This window comes from Martes martes, assembly GCF_963455335.1.
Source record: "Martes martes genome assembly, chromosome: 16".
Lineage (NCBI taxonomy): Eukaryota > Metazoa > Chordata > Mammalia > Carnivora > Mustelidae > Martes > Martes martes.
The window spans coordinates 64,286,773-64,311,053 of NC_137904.1; the positions used below are offsets into that span (position 1 = coordinate 64,286,773).

Sequence of the window (24,281 nt, forward strand, 5' to 3'; positions counted from 1 at the left end):
GCTGTCCTCCGGGCCCTCGGGCTCTGTGCGGGGGCCTGCACGGCACCTGCTGTCTCCGGACTGCAGCCCCATGGCAGGTCTTGAAGTCCTTAACTTGGTTCTTTTCCAAGGTTGCATTTTGGATCCCACTAACGTGCTTAGTGTTTCCATACGAAGTTTCGATTCGGCTGATCAACTTTTTTGTAATGTATTTGTCAGACTTTGGTACCAGAGTTATACTGGCCTCACAAAATGAGGAAAAATGTCCTCTTCTAGCCTGATTTCTGGAAGGTTTTGGGTAATGTTGCCACTCTTCCCTTGAATGTTTGATAGAATTTGGCAGTGAAAGCACCTGAAACTGGGTATTTCTTTGTGGGAACTTTCTTGGTTAATACATTGAAATTATGCAATAAATATGGGCCACTCCCGTTCTGAATCTCATCCTGGCTCACTTCCTAAACGACGTCTTTATTGAGACATCACTTGTATCAAAAAGTGCCCGGTGTTGAAGTGTACAGTTCGGTGTTTGTATTATGTTCAGAGAGTTGTGTAACCACGACTAGCTAATCCCAGAATAGGGCTAATCCCTATTACTCACGGTGGGACGAAGTCGCCACAAACACGGAGTTAGCTAACATCGAGCTCTTAGAGGGATGCGCGTGGTCTTCCTGTACGCACGCGCTTCACGGAGATAATAGCCCTAGAAGTCGAAACACAGTTCCTTCCGGTAGATTCTGTTCGACAAGAGAGAAAACAAGGCTCAGAAGTGTCATGTGAACTGGCCGGGAGTGGGGACTCGGCCCTGTGCCTCTGGCCCCAGAGCGGGAGCCCTCTGACCCCATGCACACCCACCCCCACCCGCCCACATCCTCGGGCCTCGCCTAGTCCGACCTTGACCTCGGCTGGGGATGCTCGGCCTTTCCACTGTCTTCAGATGAGGGCAGGAGACTGATCCCGAGATCACAAACAAAATGTGATCCAGCAGGCCAGTTTGCAAATGCACAACCTTCCGGTGGGGATCAAGGGGTTTTCGTGGCCTGGAAAAAGCCCACGCTCATCAGCGGCTGTCCCCGTTCACCGGCCCCCAGCCGCCAGCAGCTGGCCTGCTCTGTGGGCCACCGTCCCTCCAGGGCTGGCCTGGGGTCTGGCCTGCCGTGACACGGGGTGTCCTGATGTTTATTAAATACTCGTTCAAAAAAATGTTAGCTGGAGGTCCAGGGACACATGATTGAATTTTTAAACTTAATTTACAAAATTTTAACTTTTTCTGATGCTTCGTCTACTGCCCGTCCATTATATGACATATTTTTTTTAAATATATGACATTTTGTTATGCGTAAAATGCCATAAAGGAGAAAGAGAAAAATCCATTTTACTGGTTTTTGCATTTTTCAGAGACAACTAAACATTTTGGTGTTTCTTTCCAGGCTTTTTGTCCTCCCTGAAAAACAAAGGCACCAGCTGGTCTGGCAGACCACGCCGCTCTCCGCTTGGGAAGCCGGCCAGTCCCCCCTCCCCTCGGAGGCCGCTGGGGGTCCGGGGACGACTGTTCCTCCTGACCCAGTGAGGGGGTCTGGGTCTCTGAGGGGACCCAGCCTAGCACTCCAGCCAGCGGGTGGGCCGACTGGGCCAATCCAATGCTGTGCTGGGTCTATGCTCTGTGCGCACAGGACGCAGGGGAGGCAGAGGGCCTGAGCGGGCGGGGGTCCGGGAGGTTTGGCTAGTGCCCCGGTCTTGGGGGGCTGCATGCTCTATGTCCGGGGGTGTGAGGGGGCGTCCCAAGCAGGAACAATGCCTGGTGACCTGCCACAAGCCCCTTCCCGAGTGACGGGGGTCCCATGCCAACTTGCTGCTTCGGGGGCTAAGGGCACCCCTCTCCCAGGACCCCAACTGGCATCTCCCACCCCCTGGACTTCTGGAGCCCACATCTACCCATCCTCAGGCTCCGTTCCCAGTCTGAGGCTTGGGCCGCCTCCTGGTGCCCGTCTCACCCTCCACCCTGACGGCCCCCCGCAGCCCCAAGCTCACCCGGTCTGCCTGTCCGCCGCGGTGGGCGGCTGGGGTCGCGGGATCCTCTCCCCAGGAGCCCTGAGCAGTGCAACCGTGCGCCTGGGGACAAACGTTTGAAGCAAAGGGGGGAAACTGCCTGTTGGAAATTTCATAACCCGAGTCCAGCAACACAAATGGGCTGTGCTGGGGCCACGTATGAGAAAAGCCTCAAAGCCCGAGTGAGTGGACGCGAGCTTAGACCCCAGCCAGAGCGGGGGAAGTGGCTCAGGCTTGGCTCACGAGCCCACGGCAAATCCAAGCCCGGAGGACAGTCTGGAGAGCAGAGTGACCAGCTCAGACTGATGGCGTCTGAATGGTGAGCGGTGTAGGCAGAGCAGAGGTAGAGTGGGCGCGATTCTCCACGGCAGAGACGTCCCCCGCGGGCACGGCGCAGCCCCCGCTCAGGCGAGGGTGTAACGGAGTCTGAGGAAGGGGCAGAAGGAGCCCCCACCTGCCGCGGACGGAGCATCACACACACCCACACGCCGCGGCCCGAGGACCGCACCGTGACGCGCTGACCGGGGGCTGAGATCGGGTGCCCGTTTCCGCTGCGGATCCCTCCCCCGTTGCCGTGACAGTCGTGCAGCGCCGAGAACGCGAGGTTTCAGACTTGCTGAAAGTCGCCACTCCCTGCGTTTGCTTGGACCCCAGTGTTCCTCTTCCGGCCCCGATGGTGCACAGTCTGGGGCTCCTCCCGGGACTGTCGGCAGCCCCGGGGCCTGGAACCCGTGATGCTCGACTCCCAGTGACCTCCGGACCTGTCTTCCTCCCAGCGGAGCGCCATCGAACCATACACGGACACCAGTTCACGCGGACTCCAAGCTGCTGCCTGCGTGCTCCCTGCCTGCCCTATGCACACGCATCGGCACACACCTCCACAGCTCCCTCACCTACAGCCTTGCACACACACACACGAGTGCACGCTCACGTACGGCCCTGCACACACACGCACACACACATACAGCCTTGCACCCCCCGACACTACTTGTCCCGCAGTGTACTGAGAAAGCAGGCGAGACGGAAGACTAGCCTCTGGGGCCAGGTTTGTGGTGGGTCCATCGTTCCCGGCAGGAGCCGCCGCCCAGCCCCCGCTGTGCGCTTGGGACCCCACGGGAGAGCCCCACGGGCAGTCAAGGCTTGGCAAGCAGGGCTTTGAGGGGTGCAGAGTTGCCTGGATAGACCCTTCCTGGGGCAGCAGCTGGAGGCCTGTCAGCTCAGGGGCCAGGTGCCAGGCTGGTCCATTAAGCCACAGACCCAGAGAGTAACAATCAAGCCTTTATTCACTTCCGGCAACGGCACAGCCAGGACCCAGGACCAAAGTGCCGAGTTTCCTCGTTGGGCTCTCTTCCACGGAAAGGCACAGTTAAGGCGGGTCGGCTGCAAGGGTGGGGGCGCCGCCCTACAGGGGAGCCCCGAGCAGAAGGGCCCTGCTGCTTTTTGGACTTGGGGCAGGGGGCGAGATCAGGGAGGAAAAGCAGGGGGTGGTGGGTCGGAGTGGAGAGATACAAAGACCTTGGCTGAAGGGACCCGAGGAGGCGGCCTCCGGGCGGCGATGCCCAGGGCAAGAGTAAGCTGGGTTCTAAGCCCGCTGGCCGGAGGCCTTACTGCGGCGCCTTCAGAGACGTCAGCCAGGTGGGGGGAGGGCGGCTCCCCGCTCCAGGCCTGCCGGTGCAGCCTCCGTGCCCACTGATGGCCTGCCCACGGAGCCCACGCACGACCCTGGCCTGGAGCCCACTCAGGGAGCCTAGTCTGCCCGGAACCCCCTCTCCAGCAGGGTGAGGAGGGCAGGATGCGGCCCTGGGAGCAGATGCCAGCCTCCTCCCAGGCCCCTAGGTCCCAGGGTAGACACCTTTCCCGCCGGAGCGCACCTTGGGGGCTGTGCTGGGAGAAGGACCCACGTCTCTCCCGCCTTCTGGGGCAGCTGGCACATGCACAGCCTGGACCCCGGGGGGGGGGCCAGGCCGCTCACCCAGAGAGCTTGGTCACCTAGCCCGCCAGGGGCTCTGGGGGAGGCCTGCAGCACCCCATCTCCCTGGACGTGGCTGTGGCCGGCTGAGAGAGCCAGGGCGGAAAGGGTCAGCAGCAGTCCTGCTCCCCCGATGGGAGTCCGGGGTCACCGAGCAACGAGGCCACTCTGCTTGTGCACAGGACACCAATCCGTGTCTGGGTAGAGAAGGCAGTGGACAGACTTGAACCTGGGAAGGAAACGTGGAGGTCAGGCCTACCGGGACGTCGGTGCTGTCGGGGAAGCGCCAGAGGCCCTCCTCACCGCCGCTCACCGTGTGGGGTCCTGCTGCAGGCTGAAGCCTCCCACGCTCACCACATTGTGTGGGTTCTCCGGACCCCCATAGCTCAAGGTGACCTGGGAGGGGGAGTGAGACAAGTCACTCCCAGGATCAGCTCTTCCCCCACACCCTCCTCTGGCCTCCGGAATCAAACCAGGAGAGGCTGCTGTGCCTCTGGCTCCCCGGGGCCCTCCAGGGCAGGACTGCCCCCCATCCCGGGGCTCCCAGGGCACGACCTCCCCCCCACCTCCCAGGGTAGGTGGAGGGCCCACCCAGGCCGAGTCTGGGCCCACCCCCCACTCTCCCCGCCCAGGGCAGGACCGTCCCCCTCCATCTGGGGCATCCAGGCGGGCCCCTCACAAAGGAGCCCCTGGACCCAGGCTCCTGGGTCCCAGCAGGCCAAGCACAGGGTCTGAAGCAAGCTCGCCGCGGGGCTGGGGACGCTTCCCTGAGCCCTGGTGACTGGCCCGAGATCCGGGGGGAGGGCCGGGCACCTCGGGGGCTGGGGGGGGGCAGGCGGGGGGCGAGGCCCAGGAGCCGGGCTGTACCTGCTGCAGCACGGCGTCGGGCGGCAGCCTCCGCAGGTCCTCCAGGTGGGAGTGGAAGAGCGAGCTCGGCAGCAGGCGCGCGCCCAGCAGCCCCTCCACGATGTAGCCCACCGTGCAGTCATCCGGCAGCCGCGCCCGCTCGGCCGTGCTGATGAAGCTGCCCAGGCTGGTGGGGGGCCGGGGCCAGCGGGTCAGGGCCTCCTCCGTCCTCGGCACCACCACGCCCGCCTCCCAGCCCGGGCACCGGCACCCCACGCGCCGCCCCCTCACCTGGCCCAGGGGCTCATCTTCAGAGCGAGGCCTCTGCTCAGGCAGAAGCCGGCTCCGCCCGTCGCGAACCAGAACTTGACGGTGGTCACCTGAGGGGAGAGACGCCGGGCAAGGCGGCGTTCTCAGCTGCTCCCCGCACAAAGGGCAGGGGGGCCCCCGGGGAACAAGGGAGGGGCTTCCCCGGGGCCCCCACCCCAGCATGGGCCAGACTCTCCACCCTGCTGCCCTTCCCCAGCGGGGTCTCCGCGCTCTCAACCGCGCCCCCGGCCCAGCACTCACGGTGCCCCCTCCCTGGACCCTCTCGGCGGCCTCGATGGGGTGGTCCAGGCTGGGCCGGCCCAGGTAGACGTCCTGGCTGGGCGAGAAGGCGGAGAGCAGCCGGAGGAGGCCTCTGGGGTTCACGTAGTTGTCGTCATCCACGTGGCAGAACCACCTGGGGGCGGCGAGGGGTGCTCTCGAGCGAGGGGCTGGTGCCGCTGGGGGCCTCCCCCTGCCGGCTCCCGAGCATGTGTGGGCCCGGCCTCAGCCCGGGGCTCTCCCGGGGGACTGGGGCACGGCCCCCACATACTTGCGTCCAGACTCGATGAACTTGTCGTACTCCACGGCCATCTTACAGCACAGGGCCTGGCGGGTGTGCACGGCCGAGCAGTTGGTATTGATGACGTGGCTGCCTGCCAGACGCGGGAAACGGGGGAGGTGTGAGGGCCAGCCCGCCCCACGGTGACCCGGGCAAAACGGGGCTGTCCGGCGGGCATGGCCACTCGCCCTGCTTGAAGCCCCCGGGCCGGGTCCAACCGCGCAGCCCTGGCTGGCTGCTGACCCACAGGGCCCGGACTGGTGACAACCATCCGGACCACCGTGAGGACGTGCCGGAGTGGAGCTGCCAGGAAGGAGTGGCCCTCTGCTGGAGCGTCTTCAGGGACCGTTTGGGGACTGTGGCTCCGGCCCGAGGCCCTGGGAGGCCGGCCAGGGCTGCGGGAGGCAGAGCCCGGCCGGTGGCGGGGGGGGGGGGGGCCCTGGATGCTGGCCCTGCTCTCCACCAGCTGTGTGAGCCCCCACCCCGGACCTCCATACACAGCAGGGAGACGGGTGTCACCACACCAAAGGATCCGTGAGGGGCCCCGGGGCATGCAGGCTGGGCAGTGCACTCACCTGCCCGGAGTCGCAGCTCAGGGTCATCCCCATCCGTGAAGATGAAGGTCTGGGGGGAGGGAACCTGTGAGGCCCCAGGGGACTGCGATGCAGCCGCAGAGAGACCCTGGGTGAGCCTGGGGTTCAGAGATGGAGCTTCGGGATGGGAAGAGGGTGCCCAGGGCGGGCCTGGACGCTTGGAGTTGGGACAGGGAAGAGGGGAGGGTCCCCAGCGACGACCTGCTGCTGTCCCCAGGGTCTCCTGCTGCGGCTGGGGCCAGGTCTGCTCTCATGGGACATCTGTGGGGTCTTGGTCCAGGGTCTCTCAGCTGAGAGAACCCACCCAGGTGGGAAGGCGGCGGCGCCTGGGTCCCCACAGGCTCAGAGAGAGGGTCTGGCCATCACTCTGGGGACACAGCAGTGGGCAGGAGGTCCCGGGGATGGGGTCTCCGGGGCAGCCCTTGCGGGGACAGGGGTGTAGGGGGCGCGGACCGTTGCGGTCCGGGGTCGGGATCCTGGCTGTGGGATCGGGGGATGGGGGTGCCGGGGTCCGGGGTCCGGGGTGCCGCGATCGGGGATCCCGGGGCGAGGCCCACCTGCTGGCGGGCCCGGGAGATCCAGGTGCTCAGCAGCAGCCCCAGGCGCGGCCCGTGGTTCTTCTGGGTGGTCTTGACAGCGATGAAGACGTCGTCCGGCCGCAGGCGGGGGACGGAGGCGGGTCGGGCGGGGGACGCCCGCCGGCCGGGGCTCGGACTGGGAGCCCGGGCAGGGGCGGGGGCCGGCGCCGGTACGCGGGGCAGCGGCAGGGGCAGCAGCAGCAGCGCTGCCAGGGCCGCGGCCAGCGCGAGGCAGGCCCGGCACAGCGCCCCCCGCGCGCGGCTCATGCGGCCGCGGGACCCGCGGGCACCGCCCGGGCCCAGGCCGCGCAGCGGCCCCTTTAAGAGCCGCCCCGCCCGCCGCGACCCGGATGCGCTGCCCCGGAAGTGGACGGCGCTGCCCCGGAAGTGGACGGCGCGCCGCGGCGGGGTCGGGGAAGATGCCGCTGCCGGTTCAGGTGTTTAACCTGCAGGTAACGAGCCGCGGCCGGCGACCCCTCCGCGCCCTCCCGCCCCCCTGCTCCCGCCCCCCACCCCCGTCGCCGCCGGGCCGGGGCCGGGCCCCCGCGCGGCCTCCCCTCCCCGCCGCCCGGCGGCCTCGCGCAGGGGCCCCGCCGTGGGCCCGGCAGCCCGGCCCGGCGCTAACGCTCTCTCTCCCTTCGGCCGCAGGCCAGCCGTGTGTCAGGGTCGGGGGGTGCAGAGAGTCAGGACAGGATGAGGGGTAGCCCGGCCCCCAGCTCGGCCTCCTCGTCAGTGACCGATCTGTACCGCGCCCCTCACAGCAGTAGGTCAGACCTCTTCCTGCCGGGCACGGCCGGGGACTTCAGCCTGAGCGCCAGCCTGTCGGCCTGTACGCTGCTTTACGAGGTACCTTCCAGGACAGGGGGCCCAGGAGCGAGCGAGCGCGGGAGGGGGGCGCGCCCCCGCCCGCCGGCCGGGCCAGCCGGCGCAGGACGCGCGCCCCAGGACACTGTTCCGCCGCCGCCCGGGCTCGCCGCCCCCGCTGCCCGGCGCTGCTTGAGGCTTGGAGAAGCTGCGTCAGGACGGTGGCTGCGGCCGTGAAGGGACCGCAGGGCACCCTCCCCCCGCCCCCGCCCCGCTGCCCGCCCGCGGCCCCGGCAACCCGCGGTGGAGAGGGCGCCAGGGCTCTTGGCTCAGCGGCCGCGAGGCTTGCGAGGGCCGGCGTCGGACACGGGCTGGGGAAGGGTCAGGGTCGGCCGGTTCCTCCGGACTGGGTCCCAGACAGGATCCCGCAGACAGGATTCCCCGGACAGGATTCCCTGGACAGGATCCCGCAGACAGGATCCTGCCGAGGACATGGCACCGCGGGCAGAGCCCGACTCAGGGCACGGTGAGGGTTTCTCGCCCTTCCTGGGCAGTCTGGTTCGAGTGCCAAGTGCCTGCCTGTGTTGCAGGGAGCCGTGGAGCCCATGCAGATCGATGTGGACCCCCAGGAGGACCCGCAGAATGCGTCCGATGTCAACTACGTGGTGGAGAACCCCACTCTGGTAAGGAAGCCTGCGGGCGGTCCTAGGGCAGGCAGCAGGGGGCGTGGGGTGTCAGTCGTGGGGCGGGGGCTAGGCTGGGCTCCCCACCCAAGCCATGTTTTTCTCTGACCCAGAAACCTCTAGGCTGTTCGCTTGCCCACTGGTCATGGGGGGCGGTAACCCAGCCGGAGACTGTGTGCCTCACTTCTCTTCATGGGGCAAGAGCCCACCCGTGGCTCTGCTCAGACCCAGGACAGGTCTTTCTTGGTGCCTGGCCTACGGAGCACGGCCTCCTGACCACTCTGCCTGGGGACTGCAGTCACGAGTCATGCCCATCTGGCTCTGGCCATTCACCCCCTCAGCGCCCTGGGCAGAGCGCTACCCTGGAGGCCCCCGCCCTGGCTCACGCCAGGGGGCCTTTGCCGTCTGGCTGGCACCCGAACACCTCGTTGTTCTTGCCATGGGCGTAGGGCTTCTCGGACACCGCAGAAGGGTCAGCGTCTGGGTCCTGCTCCTGGCTTACCCGCCAGGGCTTGGGATCTGGGGTCCCACCTTGCACAGCCTCCATCCACTCCCGCCTCCCCGACTTCAGGATCTGGAGCAGTACGCGGCCAGCTACAGTGGACTAATGCGCATCGAGCGGCTGCAGTTCATTGCCGACCACTGTCCCCCGCTGCGGGCGGAGGCCCTGAAGATGGCCCTGTCCTTTGTGCAGAGGACTTTCAACGTGGACATGTATGAAGAGATTCACCGCAAGCTCTCAGAGGCCACCAGGTGACACCAGGGGCTTGGCCAGAGGAGGCAGGGCCCTTGGTGGGAGTAGACTCCAGGGACTGGGCGTGGCGTGTCCCCCTTGGGTCTAGCCTGGGCAGGGGCCCTTCCTGTGTTCCTGACGCCTGACATCATCCCTGTGCAGGCACTTAATAGCGTCCCTGCCTCGACGTGGGGACGTGGTCTTCTTTCTTCAATAGCCGGGAGGGGTGATAAATGGTAAAACAGGCCAGCTTCTCAGTCTCCCCATCGTGGGGCTCTGTGTCGCCCTGGCCTTTCTCTGCGTGCGCAGGGCGCGTAGACGTCCTGGCGGGAAGCGGGGCTTCTGGAGACGGCACCTTGTTCTCCTCTGCACATGGCCGCACACACACGCCTTCTCCTGGCGGGCGTGCCCTCCAGGCCGTGGGCCCGTGTTCCTGTGCTGCCTGGGCGCTCCCTCGGCAGGGGCTGGGCAGGGGCCCCCGGGAGGCACCCCCCTGCCTGCACCTCGGCCCCTGACGGCCAGAGCACTCCCTCAGGGAGCTGCAGAACGTGCCGGACACCATCCCCGAGAGTGGCGTGGAGCCGCCGCCCCTCGACACGGCCTGGGTGGAGGCCACTCGGAAGAAGGCTTTGCTGAAGCTGGAGAAGCTGGACACGGACCTCAAGAACTACAAGGGCAACTCCATCAAGGAGAGCATCAGGTGCTGCTCTCGGGAGGCTGGGAGGCTGGCGGCCGGCAAGGCCCGCGTGGCGCTGGGCCAGGTCTGCTCACGTCTGGCCCCACAGGCGCGGCCACGACGACCTGGGTGACCACTATCTGGACTGTGGGGACCTGAGCAACGCCCTCAAGTGTTACTCCCGGGCCCGGGATTACTGCACCAGCGCCAAGCATGTCATCAACATGTGCCTCAACGTCATCAAGGTGGGCCCTGCCTCGGCGGGGTGGGCGGTGGGAAGGGCTGCGGGGCAGCGCTGCCCGAGCCAGGAGGGGGCACCCCAGCTGAGCCCACCCCGCCTGCCCGCCAGGTCAGCGTCTACCTGCAGAACTGGTCTCACGTGCTGAGCTACGTGAGCAAGGCCGAGTCCACCCCGGAGATTGCCGAGGTAACGGCGGCGCCCCCGCTCTGTCCTCAGACCTGGTCCCCGGACCGCCTTGCCCCGGTGGGCGGGGGCGGGGCCCTCCCCAAACTGCCCTTGCCCCTCAGGCTGGGGCAGGGCCCAGGAAAGGACCAGGGTGTGTAGGCTGGTGGCTGACGTGTCCTACTTTCCCCTGCAGCAGCGTGGGGAGCGGGACAGCCAGACCCAGGCGATCCTCACCAAGCTCAAGTGTGCTGCCGGTGAGGGCTTTGGGGCAGGAGGACGCCACAGCTGAGCCCAGCCCTGGGGGTGGCGTGTGTGGGTCCGATGTCGGGTCTCACTGCCAGGGTGGGGGGCCTCATTGCAGCTGAGGAAACGTCCGAGCCCTGCGCCCCGGCCCCAGGGGTGCCCGCCAGGCCGCAGTCCTGGGCAGGGAGGCCAGTGCGCGGCCAGTGGTCATGGACGGAGGCGTGGCGAGCGGGTGGGCCTTCGAGTCCTTCATAGGAGTCACCACCGCTGCGCATGGCTTCCCCAGGCCCTTGACTCCAGAGTGTTCCAGGCGAGGCTCGCGGGCGTGGCCACGTCTTGACCGGAGTCCCTGTCCTTGACCCCGGGAAGTGGTGGGGTGGGGGAGGCAAGGATGCGGGGCTTCATTCTGCCCACCCCCCGCCCCCGCAGGCCTGGCCGAGCTGGCCGCACGCAAGTACAAGCAGGCCGCCAAGTGCTTCCTGCTGGCCTCGTTCGATCACTGTGATTTCCCAGAGGTGAGGGACCGGGGGCCATGTGGGGACGCGCTCTTGTTGGGACTCGGGAAGCAGGGGGAGGGCTGGTGGGTTACGCTCTTTATTGAGGGGACGCCCCGTGCAGTCCCGCATGTTGTTCGGGTAGGTGGTGGGTGGGGCAGGGTGGCCCAGCCTCGTGTTTCTTTGCTCCTTGGATTCTGCCTTGACTGTCAGTGACCCCGGGTGTCTGGACCCAACTCTTCTTGCCCTCAGCTGCTTTCTCCCAGCAACGTGGCCGTCTACGGTGGCCTGTGTGCCTTGGCCACTTTTGACCGGCAGGAACTGCAGCGCAACGTCATCTCCAGCAGGTGGGTGGGGGGTGGGGTGCCGGCCCTGCGCCCCCCTGGCCTGCTCCCTTCTGGAAGTGTGAGGACTAGCGCCCGGCGGGCCTGTGGGGCGGGGCTCCGGCCCTCGGCGCAGGTGCCCGTCGGGGCAGGTGCGGGGCCGGCTCTGAGGGCCGTGCGTCTGCAGCTCCTTCAAGCTGTTCCTGGAGCTGGAGCCACAGGTTCGCGACATCATCTTCAAATTCTACGAGTCCAAGTACGCCTCGTGCCTGAAGATGCTGGATGAGATGAAGGTGACGGACCGGCCAGCTTTGGGGCGGGGGGGGGGGGCGGGGGCCTGGGGGGCAGCGGTGCCTGAGCGAGTCTCCTCATCAGGACAACCTGCTCTTGGACATGTACCTGGCCCCCCACGTCAGGACGCTGTACACGCAGATCCGCAACCGCGCCCTCATCCAGGTAGACGCGGGCGCGCGGAGGCTGAGGCGGGGCGCTGCGGGCGGGCCTGGGAGTCCCCGGTGGCTGACTCGGCCTCGGCCCCGCAGTACTTCAGCCCCTACGTGTCGGCGGACATGCACAAGATGGCCGCGGCCTTCAACACCACCGTGGCGGCGCTGGAGGACGAACTGACGCAGCTCATCCTCGAGGGGCTCATCAACGCCCGCATCGACTCCCACAGCAAGGTGGCCGGCCCCGGGCCAAGGCCATGGGTGCGGGGCGGGCCCCCGAGCCATGGGGAGCACCGCTGAACCCCATCCCTCCGCCGCAGATCCTGTACGCCCGGGATGTGGACCAGCGCAGCACGACCTTCGAGAAGTCCCTGCTGATGGGGAAGGAGTTCCAGAGGCGCGCCAAAGCCATGATCCTGCGGGCAGCCGTGCTGCGCAACCAGATTCACGTCAAGGTGAGGGCAGGGGCGGCCCCCGCATGGGCAAGCGGCAGGGTGGGCTCACACGCGTCCCCTGGGCTGAGCAGCCGCGTCTCCACCCCAGTCCCCTCCCCGAGAAGGGAGCCAGGGGGAGCTGACGCCGGCCAACAGCCAATCCCGAATGAGCACCAACATGTGAGGGCGCCCACTGGCCTCCAGGACCGGCTCGAGCCCCGCCCGCCCCCACCCGCGGCCTCGACACACAGGCTCCCACGACTCACCTGGTACTTGTGGAGGGGCCTGTGAACCCCGCACCCCGCCCCCCGGCTCCTGCTATGCAGGGCCTCCCGCCAGGGTGTCCAGGCCCGGCTTCTCGTGTTCCCTCGCCCCCTGCTGTGCCCCGGCGAGGCGGGCTGCTGCTGCTCAAGGCCCTTCCGGGGAGGAGAGACTTGCAGGGCTCACCTGTGTGACCTCCCGGTGTCACCCCCGCACCCTGGCAGCACTGCCTCCCAGCCTCCTTGTGTCATTGGGGGTGCAAGCGAGTTCAACCTCAGTCCATTAAAGGGCAGCCTGAGAACATTCCCTCGTGCCGTTCCTTCCCGCTAAGAGGGCTTCCGGGGCCCATCTCCATGAGGTCAGGCTTTGGGGGCAGGGCTCCCCACCCATCACGCGGGCCGGGCGGCGGGGAGGGGGCTGAGGCCGGCCTGCGCCCTCTCCTGTAGGGAGGTTTCCCAAGGCAGCGGCTCCGCCCTCCCAGCCTTGCGTCGAGGTCTCACGGGCCCGGGGCCTGTTCACGCCGTCTCCGGTTCTCTGCATCTTTTCAGAGATGCACGTTTATTGTTCACTTTTGAACACACGCGTTGCAGGGAGGGGGCAGGTCCAGCCTGGGCGCCTGCTCCCCGGTGCAGCATTTCTGGGCTCCTGGCGTCGGCCGAGGGGAGACCAGCTCTTCCTTCCGCGCCGAGTGGCGGGAGGCTCCCTGAGTAAAGGCATTTCCTTAAGTGGGACGCGTAGAGGTCTCGGCAGCAGCCTGGGGCCTAGGGAGGCGCCGTGTCCGGCTCCGGCTGCCCCTCAGGCCAGGGCGCCGCCCGCCACCTCAGGAAGGCCGCCTGGCTCCCCAGGTCCTGCTGGCTGGGGCTCCTGCAGCCGGGACGGGGCCCCCTTCCAGGCCAGAGACTTCTCCAGCTTGGTTTTAAAAAGCAATCCGTGACCTGGCGGGGGTGGAGGAGGAGGGCGGTGGGGCTCAGGAGGCTGAGGGTCCCACTGCCCGCTGGGGGCTGGGACGGGGGGTGGGGGTGCGGGCGGCAGAGGCGCCCCTTACCTGGGCAGTCCGCGGCCTCTCTGAGAGCTCGCTTCTTGCAGCAGCCCCGGCACAGGTTGAACACACACCGGTTGCCCTGGACGCGGGGAAGCCGGTGAGCCTGCGGCTGAGGCCCCCCCACCTGAGCCAGCCCCCCAAAGCCCAGGGTCGGCCACGAGCACCGGTGGGCTGCAGCCTGGCCCGGGGCCTGCCTTCCACACCGCGAGCGGCTGTCGTGAGGCAGGCAAACAGCCGTCCTCTGTGGGGCTGCCCCCCGCCCGGGGCCTGGGCGGTGTCAGCGGGGACCGCCCCGCCCGCCGCCCCCTAACGCTGAGCTCTGGCGCGGACAGCACGGCCAGACTCACCTTCGGGTTTCCACACTGATCACACTTAGCATATTTTGCTGAGAAAAGAACAGAAGCGGGTGTTGGTAGAGCCGGTGAGCCGGCCCGAGGATGCAGCACGCGTGCCCCCGCCGCGTACTAGGTGCTTGCCACTAGAACCTTCTCCGGAGGGTGGCCCCAAAGCCCATCCCCACCTCCAAGCAGCAGCCAGGGAAGCAGGTGGCAGGCCAGGCCGTGGCCACTCCCCGTGGCAGCCTGGCTCCCAGCAGGCCCTTGCCACCGCGCGCCCCCTGCCCTGGGGAGCAGCCCTGGGGCCCCGCAGGGGGAGCTGCTTACGCTTCAGCGAGGGGTCGAAGGTCTTGTGAGGGTTCCTCAGCTGCTTCTTCTGCTTGTTCTTGGACAGGACGTCTGGGCCGCCCCCCTCTTCCTCCAGGGCCCGCTTGCTGCGCGCCCCCCCGTTCTCCTTGCTCCCTTCCCTGGGCCTGAAAGGGAAAGGAGCGGGCAGAGCCGGCCCCCGCTGAGAGGCGACCCACCGGCCCGGGCCCCAGGACATGTGTACGGCGCCCCAGCAGCTCGGCTCCTGGGCTCCCGGGGCCATGGCTGGGTCTGAGTGGCCCCAGAGGACAGCCCAGCCACGGCTGCAGGGACCCAGGGGAAGCTCAGGGGTGCCTGCCACTTGCCCCCGGGACAGAGCCACTGGGACCGCTTAAGAGAATCACCTTACGGGGCAAAGCCGGCATCTCAAGACAGAGCCGAGCCGCCAGCACCCCCCACCAGGACTGCAGAAGGCATGCCAGGACCCCGTGCAGGGAGCGGGGTGCCCTCTCCTCCGTGTGTACCCCGGCCCGTGGGCTGGTGGGAAGCTCACCCTGGCCGCAGGTAGGGCTGGCAGATCCAGTGGAAGAAAGGCAGGCCGCCAGAGGGCTTCTCTCCCTCCTTCTGCCTGGATATATCCTCCTGCAGAAGCCCAGAGCAACCCACGTCACAGAGCCCAGACGCCCCTCCTGCCGCCCTGCTCCCCGCCAGCCCCACCACCTGCCTGACACCGCAGCTTCAGCTCCTGGTTCACGGCCGCAACACCCTCCAGGGTCTTCACCTTGGCGAGCTCCTCCCGGAGCTGCTGATGCACCTGCAGCCTGAGACAAAGGCTCCATCCCCGAGCCGCCCCCAGGTCGAGCCCCTGCCCGCACGCAGACCCGACTCGGGAGCGAGCTCCCCTTAAAACCCCCAACACCCAGTCAGGGTTCAGACCCGCCGGCGTCTACCTTGAGGAGCAACTCACGTGTGGTGCCACAGCTTGAAGAGGTGGGCCCGGACGCAGGACAGGGGGCAGGGGTGCTGCCGCACGATGTCCAGGTACTCCTCGGCCAGCTCCCACACGGCAGGGCTGCGGCCCTCAAACAGGGCAGGGTTGTGCAGGTTGCCCTCTGGGGGGAATCGGGGGGAGGAGGGCTCAAGGCGGCAGGCGCTCACGTCCCCGGAGGGGTGGCCCCCCCACCAGTCAGGCCACGGGCAGCCGCTGGCCTGAGTGCTCAGGCCCATCAGGCAGCTGAGGCCTGGGAGTGAGGCCAGCACAGGCCCCGGGGAACCCGACGGGGCCCAGCCCCTCCATGGCCTGCCGGCCGTGGCCCATCAGCCATGGCCCTGCCTCACCTGCACTCATGACCCCCTGGACTCCTGTGTCCTGAATGCAACGCTCCACGTCCCGCAGACACTGGATGTTCCCGTTGGCAAATACAGGGATGGCCACTGCCTTCCTGTCGGGAGTCGGGAGTCCCTTCGTCCCCCATACCAGGCACAGAGCTCCAGCCCCCACACTCCATCCGAACCCACCGCACAGCTCCCTGCCGGCTCGGGCAGCCGCGGCCCCCTCCATGCACACTCACCGCACAGCCTTGATGTGCTCCCAGGAGGCAGTGCCCGACAAGGGCCCCTTCTGCTCCTTGGTGCGCCCATGCACGGTCAGCAACTAGAACACAGTGAGGCCCGGCTCTACTATGCTGTGACCGCAGACCCCAAACCAAATCCTGGGCCTCACATGCCCAGTGCCGGCCCCCCAGTACCCTGGGTTGCAACTGGGGGGCTGCTGCCTGTGGCTCCCATGTCCCACGGATCCACCCAGCGTGCAGAACAGAGGCATCACCCTATTCGAGGGCCACTCTTCATGAAGTGGCAGCACCCCAGGTCCAAAGGTGTTGGGGGGAGGCACCAACCTGACCTTAAGGCTGGGGTCAGGTAGGGGGAGGGCAGCTGAGGCCTGGCCCCTCCCAGGACCAGCCTCCTCCTTGCGAACATGCAGCTTCCCCACCCTCGCCAGGCCTTGCCTCGTGGTCACCATGATTCTGGTCCTTCCTGGCGAGTCAGCGCCTCAAGCGAGCTCCTGGGGGCAAGGACCCCTCCCTACCTGGTTGAGGGTGCAAGGGACACGAGGCAGGGGAGTAGAGCTCGGACCTGCGAGCCCTCAGCCCCCTCACCTGGCAGCCAGCCTTCTCCAGCATCTGGGCATATTGCACGGTCTTGTCGATCTCCGGGAAGACACGGATTTTGCACGTGACGGGAACAGAGAGTTTCTCGTGGGCCAGGAGAACTGAGGAAAAGGAGAGTCGGCTTCTGACAAGCCGTTCACTTTAGGCCGTGGGGAGCCCCACCTCGCACCAGCTCCCGTCTGCCAAGACACTGCAGGGCCAGGCCGGGCCGGAACACCTGCCCCCAGCTCCCGCTGTCTGGTTCAAAGGGGAGCGGCTGGCGCGGGGCAGTGAGTTCCCCGCCCCTCCTGCAGCCGCAAGTGTGCGGTGGCCAGGACTCACCGGCCACCATCTTGGGTCTCCCTTACCAACCACGACCACGCCTGATCCCCACCCCCGGCCCCAGCGCACAGCCAACTCACTCATTCTCTGGAGCAGGTCCCACTCCTCCTGCAGGAAGGCACCGTAGTGACCTGCAAAAGAGCAGCACGGTCCTCGGCACCTGTTCTGCCACATCACACCTGGGGGCTGTGTGCCCAGCTGCCTGAGCTCAAGGGCACGGAGTGGAACGCCCACCGCGTCTGACCAACCAGCAACCCCTCAGACTCAGCGAAGAACAACGTCTGTACCCCAGACCAGGAGCGGTCCCAACGCCTAAACTACACTGGGCAGTAGACAGCGGCAGGGAGAGGGCGACGGGGGACCTCCATCCCCCCCCAAGGCGAGGGGGCGACGAGCCTCAGGCCAGCAGAACCCTGTCGCTCGAGGGAGGAGCAAAGACAGGACAGGGACGCCACCAGGAGCAGAGCGCCAGGCCCTCCCCTGGTCGTGTCCACACCCTGACCTCTAGGTGGGCCCCGTGGTTTAGGGCCTTGTCCCCCACCACCAAGGCAGTGCTCCGCACAGCAACCTGCAGCCGAACCCACCTCTTTTGGCTATCATCTGCGGGCAGCCCAAATTCAGGTCAATGGCATCACAGTAATCCTGAGCCAGGAGAGCCGCCTGGACAAACACCTCCGGGTCATTGGCACAGAACTGGGAAAGACACAGGTGGTGTCGTGAGCCCGAGACAAACCCTGGTACCGCAGCTCCCCGGCCCCACAGGGCATTCAGGGTTCCCGGGGCTGCCTGCAAGATGGCGTCCTGTGCTAACGTTTACACGACGACACGTGCCCGCACCACAAGGTGGGGGAGTCACAGATGCACGTCTGTCCCGACTGTGACACAACGCTGGCCTCACTGACTTTAGCTGGAGAGCAGAGTGTTCCTGCCCAGCGTCCGGTAACGAGAGGACACGTGGCAGACCGGCAGGCAAGGGGCGAGGGGCTGCCAATCTTGCACAGGACTCTAGGCGTCCCCTCGCCCAAACTGAGCCGGTGCCCCGGGAAGGGGCCAATCTCTGGGAGTCCAGCCCCAGGAGCCCCGGGGAAGCCCGGAGCTTCGCCAGAGCATGCCTGCCACCCCACCCTCCCCGCCCCGGAAGCTGTTTCTGGAAAGATGCTCCACCTGGCATTCCCGGCCAGGCCCCTGCCCACCTGCACAATGAGAGGCCGGTCCTCGGGGCACACCTCGCAGTACAGGTTCTCCTTCCGATAGTTGGCGTCGCGGACGAAGACCTGGGCGTGCAGCATGGGGGTGTAGCAGAGCTGGGCCCCGTGCCGGCGGCTCAGCAGCCTCCAGGCCAGCTCACTCTGGTCCACCATGGGCGCCACCACGTGACGGGCGCCCCCCAGGGTGCGGCTCCAGAACTCGAAGCCCTCCAGCTTTGGCATCGCCTCCACACTGAAAAGGGGGAGACCAAGGGTCGGCCACCGGGGCGGAGCAGCAGGGCTGCCCGAAAGCGTAGGACGGAGCCCAGAGGACGCACAACCCTCCTCCAGGACGCTCCACGGCAGCCTGACGGTGGCAAACACAGACATCAGGGTCACCCTTGCTGCAGACCCAAGGCCATCACCTCCCGGCAGAGCGTCCCCACCCGCTTGCCAGTGAGCCAAAGACCCAGGGAACGCGCTGTCCTCGTCCTGCCTCCCCCGCACACCTCGGTCAGAGAGGACGGCCCTGCCCACCTGCTCCGCACAGGAAACGCCTCAACGCGCTCCCCGGCTCATCGCACCGCTGCTGGCCCGATGCCCTCGCTGCGGCGGCCCTTCCCTACAGGCCGCCAGAGCAGCCGCGGCCCCGCTGCCTCTCCCAGCGGAACCCCGGAGGCAGCCCCGAGCTCCGCGGTCACGAAGCAGTCTCCGGCCTGGCCACCGACCGAGTGCGCCCCTGGGGGCCTGGCACTGCCCGACCGAGGTCCCACGGGAAAGTGCCCGGAGCACAGGCGCGCGGGGCGCCGAGGCGCTGTCACCGTCGCTGCCGCCTCGCGCGGGCGCCCGGCCGGACCCGCAGGACACCTACCTGCCCGGGCCCCTCCCGGACCGCCGGCGGGCCTCTGGGAGCCAGGGCGCGGCGGGGGCTCCCTCGGTGCCCGCAGGCCGCCACGCCGGGGCCGCCGCCCGGCCCAGGGCTCCGCGCCGGGGCCGCCGGAAGGTGCCTCCGCCAGGGCGGTCCGGGCGGCCCGCGGTGCGGCGGGAAACGCGTCCCCGGGAAACCGCGCCCGGCCGCGGAGGAGCCCCGCCCCGCGAGGTCGGAGGTCAGAGGCCGGAGGGCGGTCGGGCCCCGCCACAGCGCAGTCGGGCGGGGAAGGGAGACGCGCCGGCCGCGGGCGCCGAGGCCCGGCTCGCCCGGCGCCCGCTTCCCACTCCGGGCTCCCGCTTCTGCCTCCCGAAAGGGCCGCCGGTCCCCCCCTCCACCCAGCGCTCAGAGGCCTCCGGGAGCCCCCACAGGCCGGAAGTGCTGCCGTCCGCGGGGCCCCACCCCCGCACTTCCGGGGCCCCACCCCCGCACTTCCGGGGCCCGGCCGGGGTGCGCGCGCGGCTCACCCGCCTGAAACGGAGCACGCACGCGCAGAGCGCTCCCCGCCGCGGGGGCTGGCGCAGGCGCGCCCGGGAGTCGGGGGTGGTCGCGGCGGGAGCGGCGCGCGGGAGGCGCCGCGGGGCGGGCCCTTCCCCTGGCGGTTCCCGGCACCCGCTCGCTCCCCCGCAGGGGCCGTGCGCGCCGCTCTCCGCCGCGGGTGAGGCGCCCGAAGCCCTGCCCGTGCCTGCCGCGCGAGCCTCGGACGGCCCGCGCCCGCGCCCTGACTCGCGGGCCCCCGCGCACGACCCCGACCGTGTGGAGGGACGGGCCGGGCGTCTGGTTCCGGCCTGGAATACGGCCGCGTCCCCGAAGGACGGGCGGTGCAGGAAGGACGGGCCCAGAGCGAGAGACGCGCCGAGCACCTCCGCCGGGTCCGCGGGGCCGGCCGCGCCGGGACGCAGCCGGTCAGGGCCCGGACGCGCTGGGCGCCGCGGACGCTCGGGGAGGGGCAGGGGCGCGAGGCGCGTCCCTGGGCCCGGGAGTGCTGATCGCGGGTGCAGGCGGCCGATCTTCGCTGCGCTTCAACGCGTAGTTAAGAGGAAGGTCGTGCGGACCCCCGGGGGCCCCTGGGTCGCGCGTCCACTCGTGGTTGCGGCTCAGCGGCCGGTGTCGGTTCGCGGGATGGAGCCCCTCGCGGGAGTCTCCCCGGGATTCTTTGCTCTGCTCTGCCCCTTCCCTCCCACCTGCCCAGAACAAGGAAGTAAATCTTTTTAAAAACACACAACCACCCCGAAATCAGTGTCATGCGGTTCTTAAAAATTACCTACGTGGGCAGGATTTCTGGAATAGCAGATTGAGGAGTTTTCCAAATCCGTTCCCAAAAAAGTAATGTTTAAAACAGGACAAATCGGGGCGCCTGGGTGGCTCAGTGGGTTAAGCCTCTGCCTTCGGCTCAGGTCATGATCCCAGGGTCCTGGGATCGAGCCCCGCGTTGGGCTCCCTGCTCAGTGGGGAGCCTCCTTCTCCCTCTCCCTCTGCCTGACTCTCTGCCTACTTGTGATCTTGGTCTGTCAAATCAATAAAATAAAATTATTTAATAAAAAATTAAAAAAAAAAAAAAGGACAAATCGTTTAAAACAACCATTCCAGGACTCTTTTTAAAAAGATCTTATTTATTTATTCGGCAGAGCACAAGCTCTCTCCCAGGTGCCCCCCATTCCAGGACTCCTGACCAAAGACATACAACATTGAAGAGCACTTAGATGGAAATTATGAGCATCAGGTGGGCCTGGCTGGCTCGGTCAGCGGAGCCAGGGGCTGGGTGTGACCCTTGATCTTGGGGTTGTACAAATGAACCCCCATGTTGGCTGCAGAAGTTACTCAAAAATAAAATCTTTGGGAAAAAAAAGGGGGGGTGACTGGGGACCTCAGTGGGTGAAGCCTCTGCCTTCGGCTCAGGTCATGATCCCAGGGTCCTGGGGTCGAGCCCTACGTTGGGCTCCCTGCTCTGCGGGGAGTGTGCTCCCTCTGCCTGCTGCTCCCCCTGCTTGTGTGCTCGCCCCTCTCTCACTCTCTCTTTATCTTGCTGTCAAATAAATAACTGAAGTCCTTTAAGAAAACCCTTAGAAAGCAAGGGGGCATCCTGTGGGGTTTGGGGAAGGGGCTCCTCTCCTCCCGCCCTCTGGTAATTCCGCCAGAGTCAGGTGGGCCTCCAGGACCCGACACCGGGGAGGGCTGAGTAGAAAGCCTCCCAGGGTGTTTGTTGAGAAAATCGCAGTCGTGGTGGCAGACGGCGAGCTGGAGACCCAGCTGCCGGAGGCCGCAGGACTGGTTGAAGCAAGGATAGTCCAGCCAGAAATTCTACAAGGAGACGCAGTCGACAAAACAGCAGCCATCGGGGCGGCCGCCGGCGGTGCCTGGGAGCCTGCAAGGCCGCGTGCGTGCTCCGCAGGGACCCGGCTGCACTCCCAGCTCCACAGTCTTCTCTGGCTGCGTTTGAGGCTTCGCACCAGCAAAACGGAAAAACCAGGGCTGGACTGCGGACTGCTAGGACCAGGAAGACGTCCCCAACCTACGCGGAACTGTCCGCAAAGGACACAGCTCTCGCTGGTTCACGATGCTTACGCGTGCCCTCTGACCAGTAACTGACGGTCGTTAAGCCGTACTGACCCAGGGAAGCGAAGGAGACCAGGGACACCCAGCTGGCTCCGTCCGCACAGCTCGAGAATCTTGATCACGCAGGGTGTGGAGCCTCCTTAAGAAACAACCAACCAACCTGGCAGAGATCCCAGTGGCCACACTGCGGAGGGGACAGTCTCAACAGAGCCCACCATCCAGGCGCAGTGCTACGTAAACCAACACCAGCCCCAAGAACAACGCTAAGTTGGGTGGGGGCAGGGGGTTCAGAACCCAGAGTTTCTATAGCACGTCATCTAAAATGCCCCGTAGTCGATTAAAAACATTCTTTAAAGATTATTTAGGGGGCGCCTGGGTGGCTCAGTGGGTGGAGAGTCTGCCTTCGGCTCTGGTCATGATCTCGGGATCCTGGGATCACGTCTGTGTAGGGCTCCCTGCTCTGTGGGGGGTCTGCTTCTCCGTCTACCCTTCCCCCTTGCTTGTGTGCTCTCTCTCTCAAATAAATACATAAATAAAATCTTTTTAAAAACCCGTTTACAAAAATCATGCAGCTAGCCGCAAGCACAGCGATGAGGGTCTGGGGCCTTTCCCTCCGATCAGGGGCAAGGTAAGGAGGCTACTGCCTCTCCTTACTTGAAACAGTCCTGGCGTTCTCCCGGCACCACAGGCAAGAAAGAGGAATGAAAGGCATCCAGACAGGAACAGAAGAAAGAAAATGCCTCCTTTTGCTGTCATTGTCTATGTAGAAACTCCCTGAAAACAAAACCACCTACAACACCGCTAACCCTAGCCCCGCTCCCCCGCTCCCCGCCTCTCTGCCTGCTTGTGATCTCTCTACGTCAAGTGAATAAATGAAATTAAAAAAAACAAAATACACGTATTTATGACCCCCTTGTGTTGCCACCTGCCCCCCCAACCCCTGTCCCTAGAAAGCACTGATCTGTTTTCTGTCCCTAGAGGTTGCCTCGCCGTTCTAGCACTTTGTAGAAATGGACTCATGCCGCGCGGCCTCTCCTGGTCTGGGGTCTGCGCTCAGCAGCAGCGGCTCGAGTCCGTCCACGCCGTCCCGGGCGTCCGCGGGCCGCGCTTGCTGCCGGGCGGCGTTCCTCGGTCCAGACGAGCCGCCGTCCACCCGTCCCTTCACCTGCGATGGAGGTCTCCGTGTGTGCGGCTTTGGGCTACAAAAAAGGCTTGTGGACAAGTCTGTGTGTGGACACAGACTCTGTTTCTCTTGGATAGATGCTTGGAGTAGAACGGTTGCCTCGTATGGTAGCTGCAAGTGTCACTTTTTCAGAAACTGCGAGGGGCACCTGGGTGGCTCAGTGGGTTAAAGCCTTTGCCTTCTGCTTGGGTTCGAGCCCCGCGGAGAGCCTGCTTCCCCTCTCTCTCTGTCGGCCTCTCTTCCTACTTGTGATCTCTGTCAAACAAATGAATAAAATCTTAAAAAAAAAACTACCAAATTGTTTTCCAGTGCCGGTGCACCGTTTCACATTTCTGCTAGCAACACGGGGAAGTCCCAGCTGGTCCGTATCCTCCAACACTTAATATTCTTTTATTTTTTTAAGATTTTATTTATTTTTTTAAGATTTTACTTATTTATTTGACAGATCACAAGTAGGCAGAGAGGCAGGCAGAGAGGTGGGGGGGAGCAGGCTCCCCGCCGAGCAGAGAGCCCCATTCGGGGCTCGATCCCAGGACCCTGGGACCGTGACCTGAGCCGAAGGCAGAGGCTTAACCAATCAAGCCCCCCAGGCGCCCCTCCATGGATCTACTTCTGTGTCCTGATGTCAGTAAACACACTGACTATTGCAGCTTTGTAATAAATCTTGAAGAGTCTTGGAATCAGGCGCCGCAGCTTCTCCACCTCTGCCGCTCTCCAGTGCACCCCACGGGAACTGACTTCCGGGTCAGCGCGTCCCTCCAGACAGGCTGCCGGGGTTTCAATCGAGGCTGTACAATGTGTGCGGGCCAGCGGGGTGCCCAGGCGGCTCCGGTGCAGCTCGTGGGACTCCTGGTCTCTGGGTCTTGAGTCCAAGCCCCATGTTGGGTACAGAGATTGCTTAAAGTTAAAATCTTAAAAAAAAAAAAAAAAACAACTCAGGGGCGCCTGGGTGGCTCAGTGGGTTTTGTGAGTTTTGTGACCACAAGCGCGGCACATCTCCGCACCCGCTCCCTTCACCTGGCTCAGCGGGGCCGCGCCCACCTTCCAATCGCGCTCCCCCAGCTCTGCCTTCTTGGAGGGGCGACGGGTGCTGACTTATTGACGGCAGCATCTGCCGTTCGTGTCCCTTGTGGGTACTTGCGTGATGGGCTCAGACCCCGTCTCTGCTGGGGTCGTCCCACACTCACCGCCTCCCATCTAGCAGGTTTCCGGAGGGTCCGTCAGCGTGTTCGCGCGGGGCACCATGTTTCCGGCAACCAGGGCCGGTGTCATTCCTTCCTTTTCCCTCTGCTCTTTGACTCGCTCCGCGGACCCGGACTTCCCACGGCGGGCGAGTCTCTGCCTCGTCCCCCGTCGCAGGGGGACGCCCGCTCTGCAGCCAGTAGGGGTGACAGTGGCTGCATCTTGCCGTCTACCCGGCGCAGGAGGTCTCGCATCTCTAGGGGGTGGAGAGCTGCCCCTGCAGACCTGGGTTAGGCTTCGCGCCTCTGTGTTCAGCACATGCTGTTTTCTGCATCCAGTGAGATGATCCCTTTTTGGCTGTTAATTTGGTGAGTTACAGTGATAGATTTTTGAAAGTCCAACCAGCCTTGAGTTCCTAGGATAAACCCCAGTTGGTCATGATGTATTCCCCCTTCCCCCTTAATGCATGACTCCTCATGCTAAAATGGTGTCAATGTTTTGCTTGCATGACCGTGACGGATACTGGTAGTTTTCCTGTAATGTCGGGCTTTGGTACCAAGGGGATGCCTTGGTATTTGCTATGATGCCTCGTAGCAAAGCTGCGCATTACCCTCTTGCTGTGGAGTGGATTGTGTCCCCCACATTCATGGGGGAGCCCTAATCTGCAAAGGGACAGTATTTGCAGACG

The 24,281-nt window shown here is 65.5% G+C and overlaps 3 protein-coding genes across 12 annotated transcripts; 1 reads left to right on the forward strand and 2 right to left on the reverse strand.

Moving 5' to 3' along the window:
• Positions 1–3,290: 3,290 nt before the first annotated feature.
• Positions 3,291–7,217, reverse strand: RFNG (RFNG O-fucosylpeptide 3-beta-N-acetylglucosaminyltransferase). 3 transcript variants are annotated; one of them, XM_080825542.1, is made up of 8 exons: positions 6,859–7,217; positions 6,284–6,332; positions 5,700–5,802; positions 5,411–5,564; positions 5,132–5,220; positions 4,862–5,027; positions 4,308–4,390; positions 3,291–4,223 (listed from the first exon to the last, which is right to left on the reverse strand). In XM_080825542.1, exons 1-8 carry the CDS (start codon positions 7,144–7,146, stop codon positions 4,142–4,144), a joined length of 1,014 nt encoding a protein of 337 aa, XP_080681668.1. In that variant the 5' UTR covers positions 7,147–7,217; the 3' UTR covers positions 3,291–4,141. The 3 variants fall into 3 exon arrangements, with proteins under 3 accessions (XP_080681668.1, XP_080681667.1, XP_080681666.1); XM_080825541.1 differs by having other exon boundaries at positions 6,284–6,347; XM_080825540.1 differs by having other exon boundaries at positions 6,284–6,365.
• A 39-nt stretch (positions 7,218–7,256) lies between these two features.
• GPS1 (G protein pathway suppressor 1) lies at positions 7,257–12,681 on the forward strand. Of its 5 annotated transcripts, XM_080825482.1 has the most exons (15): positions 7,264–7,331; positions 7,641–7,725; positions 8,274–8,366; positions 8,938–9,119; positions 9,635–9,799; positions 9,885–10,020; positions 10,125–10,202; positions 10,375–10,435; positions 10,854–10,939; positions 11,171–11,265; positions 11,429–11,534; positions 11,617–11,697; positions 11,784–11,921; positions 12,008–12,142; positions 12,231–12,681. In XM_080825482.1, exons 3-15 carry the CDS (start codon positions 8,289–8,291, stop codon positions 12,303–12,305), a joined length of 1,416 nt encoding a protein of 471 aa, XP_080681608.1. In that variant the 5' UTR covers positions 7,264–7,331; positions 7,641–7,725; positions 8,274–8,288; the 3' UTR covers positions 12,306–12,681. The 5 variants fall into 5 exon arrangements, with proteins under 5 accessions (XP_080681604.1, XP_080681608.1, XP_080681607.1 ...); XM_080825478.1 differs by lacking the exon at positions 7,641–7,725 and having other exon boundaries at positions 7,257–7,331; XM_080825481.1 differs by lacking the exon at positions 7,641–7,725 and having other exon boundaries at positions 10,378–10,435; positions 12,231–12,370.
• On the reverse strand, positions 12,681–18,889 carry DUS1L (dihydrouridine synthase 1 like). Of its 4 annotated transcripts, none has more exons than XM_080825497.1 (14): positions 18,616–18,844; positions 17,751–17,997; positions 17,142–17,250; positions 16,638–16,688; positions 16,225–16,337; positions 15,637–15,719; positions 15,404–15,507; positions 15,033–15,177; positions 14,790–14,886; positions 14,619–14,707; positions 14,087–14,232; positions 13,772–13,809; positions 13,428–13,503; positions 12,681–13,085 (listed from the first exon to the last, which is right to left on the reverse strand). In XM_080825497.1, exons 2-14 carry the CDS (start codon positions 17,985–17,987, stop codon positions 12,898–12,900), a joined length of 1,476 nt encoding a protein of 491 aa, XP_080681623.1. In that variant the 5' UTR covers positions 17,988–17,997; positions 18,616–18,844; the 3' UTR covers positions 12,681–12,897. The 4 variants fall into 4 exon arrangements, with proteins under 4 accessions (XP_080681623.1, XP_080681620.1, XP_080681621.1 ...); XM_080825494.1 differs by lacking the exon at positions 18,616–18,844 and adding an exon at positions 18,282–18,420; XM_080825495.1 differs by having other exon boundaries at positions 12,908–13,317; positions 18,616–18,889.
• Between the last annotated feature and the right edge of the window lie 5,392 nt (positions 18,890–24,281).

Excerpts from the sequence above, each read along its gene's own strand:
- DUS1L (XM_080825497.1), bottom strand. The coding sequence starts at position 17,987 with ATGCCAAAGCTGGAGGGCTTCGAGTTCTGGAGCCGCACCCTGGGGGGC. Across the intron at positions 15,508-15,636 it reads GAGCACATCAAGGCTGTGCG|GAAGGCAGTGGCCATCCCTG; the intron begins GTGAGTGTGCAT and ends GACTCCCGACAG. Across the intron at positions 14,233-14,618 it reads CAGCCCTACCTGCGGCCAGG|GCCCAGGGAAGGGAGCAAGG; the intron begins GTGAGCTTCCCA and ends TTTCCCTTTCAG.
- RFNG (XM_080825540.1), bottom strand. The coding sequence starts at position 7,146 with ATGAGCCGCGCGCGGGGGGCGCTGTGCCGGGCCTGCCTCGCGCTGGCC. Across the intron at positions 5,803-6,283 it reads TGAGCTGCGACTCCGGGCAG|GCAGCCACGTCATCAATACC; the intron begins GTGAGTGCACTG and ends CGCGTCTGGCAG. Across the intron at positions 5,028-5,131 it reads AAGATGAGCCCCTGGGCCAG|CCTGGGCAGCTTCATCAGCA; the intron begins GTGAGGGGGCGG and ends GCCCCCCACCAG.
- GPS1 (XM_080825479.1), top strand. The coding sequence starts at position 7,573 with ATGAGGGGTAGCCCGGCCCCCAGCTCGGCCTCCTCGTCAGTGACCGAT. Across the intron at positions 9,120-9,634 it reads AAGCTCTCAGAGGCCACCAG|GGAGCTGCAGAACGTGCCGG; the intron begins GTGACACCAGGG and ends GCACTCCCTCAG. Across the intron at positions 10,203-10,374 it reads CCACCCCGGAGATTGCCGAG|CAGCGTGGGGAGCGGGACAG; the intron begins GTAACGGCGGCG and ends TTTCCCCTGCAG.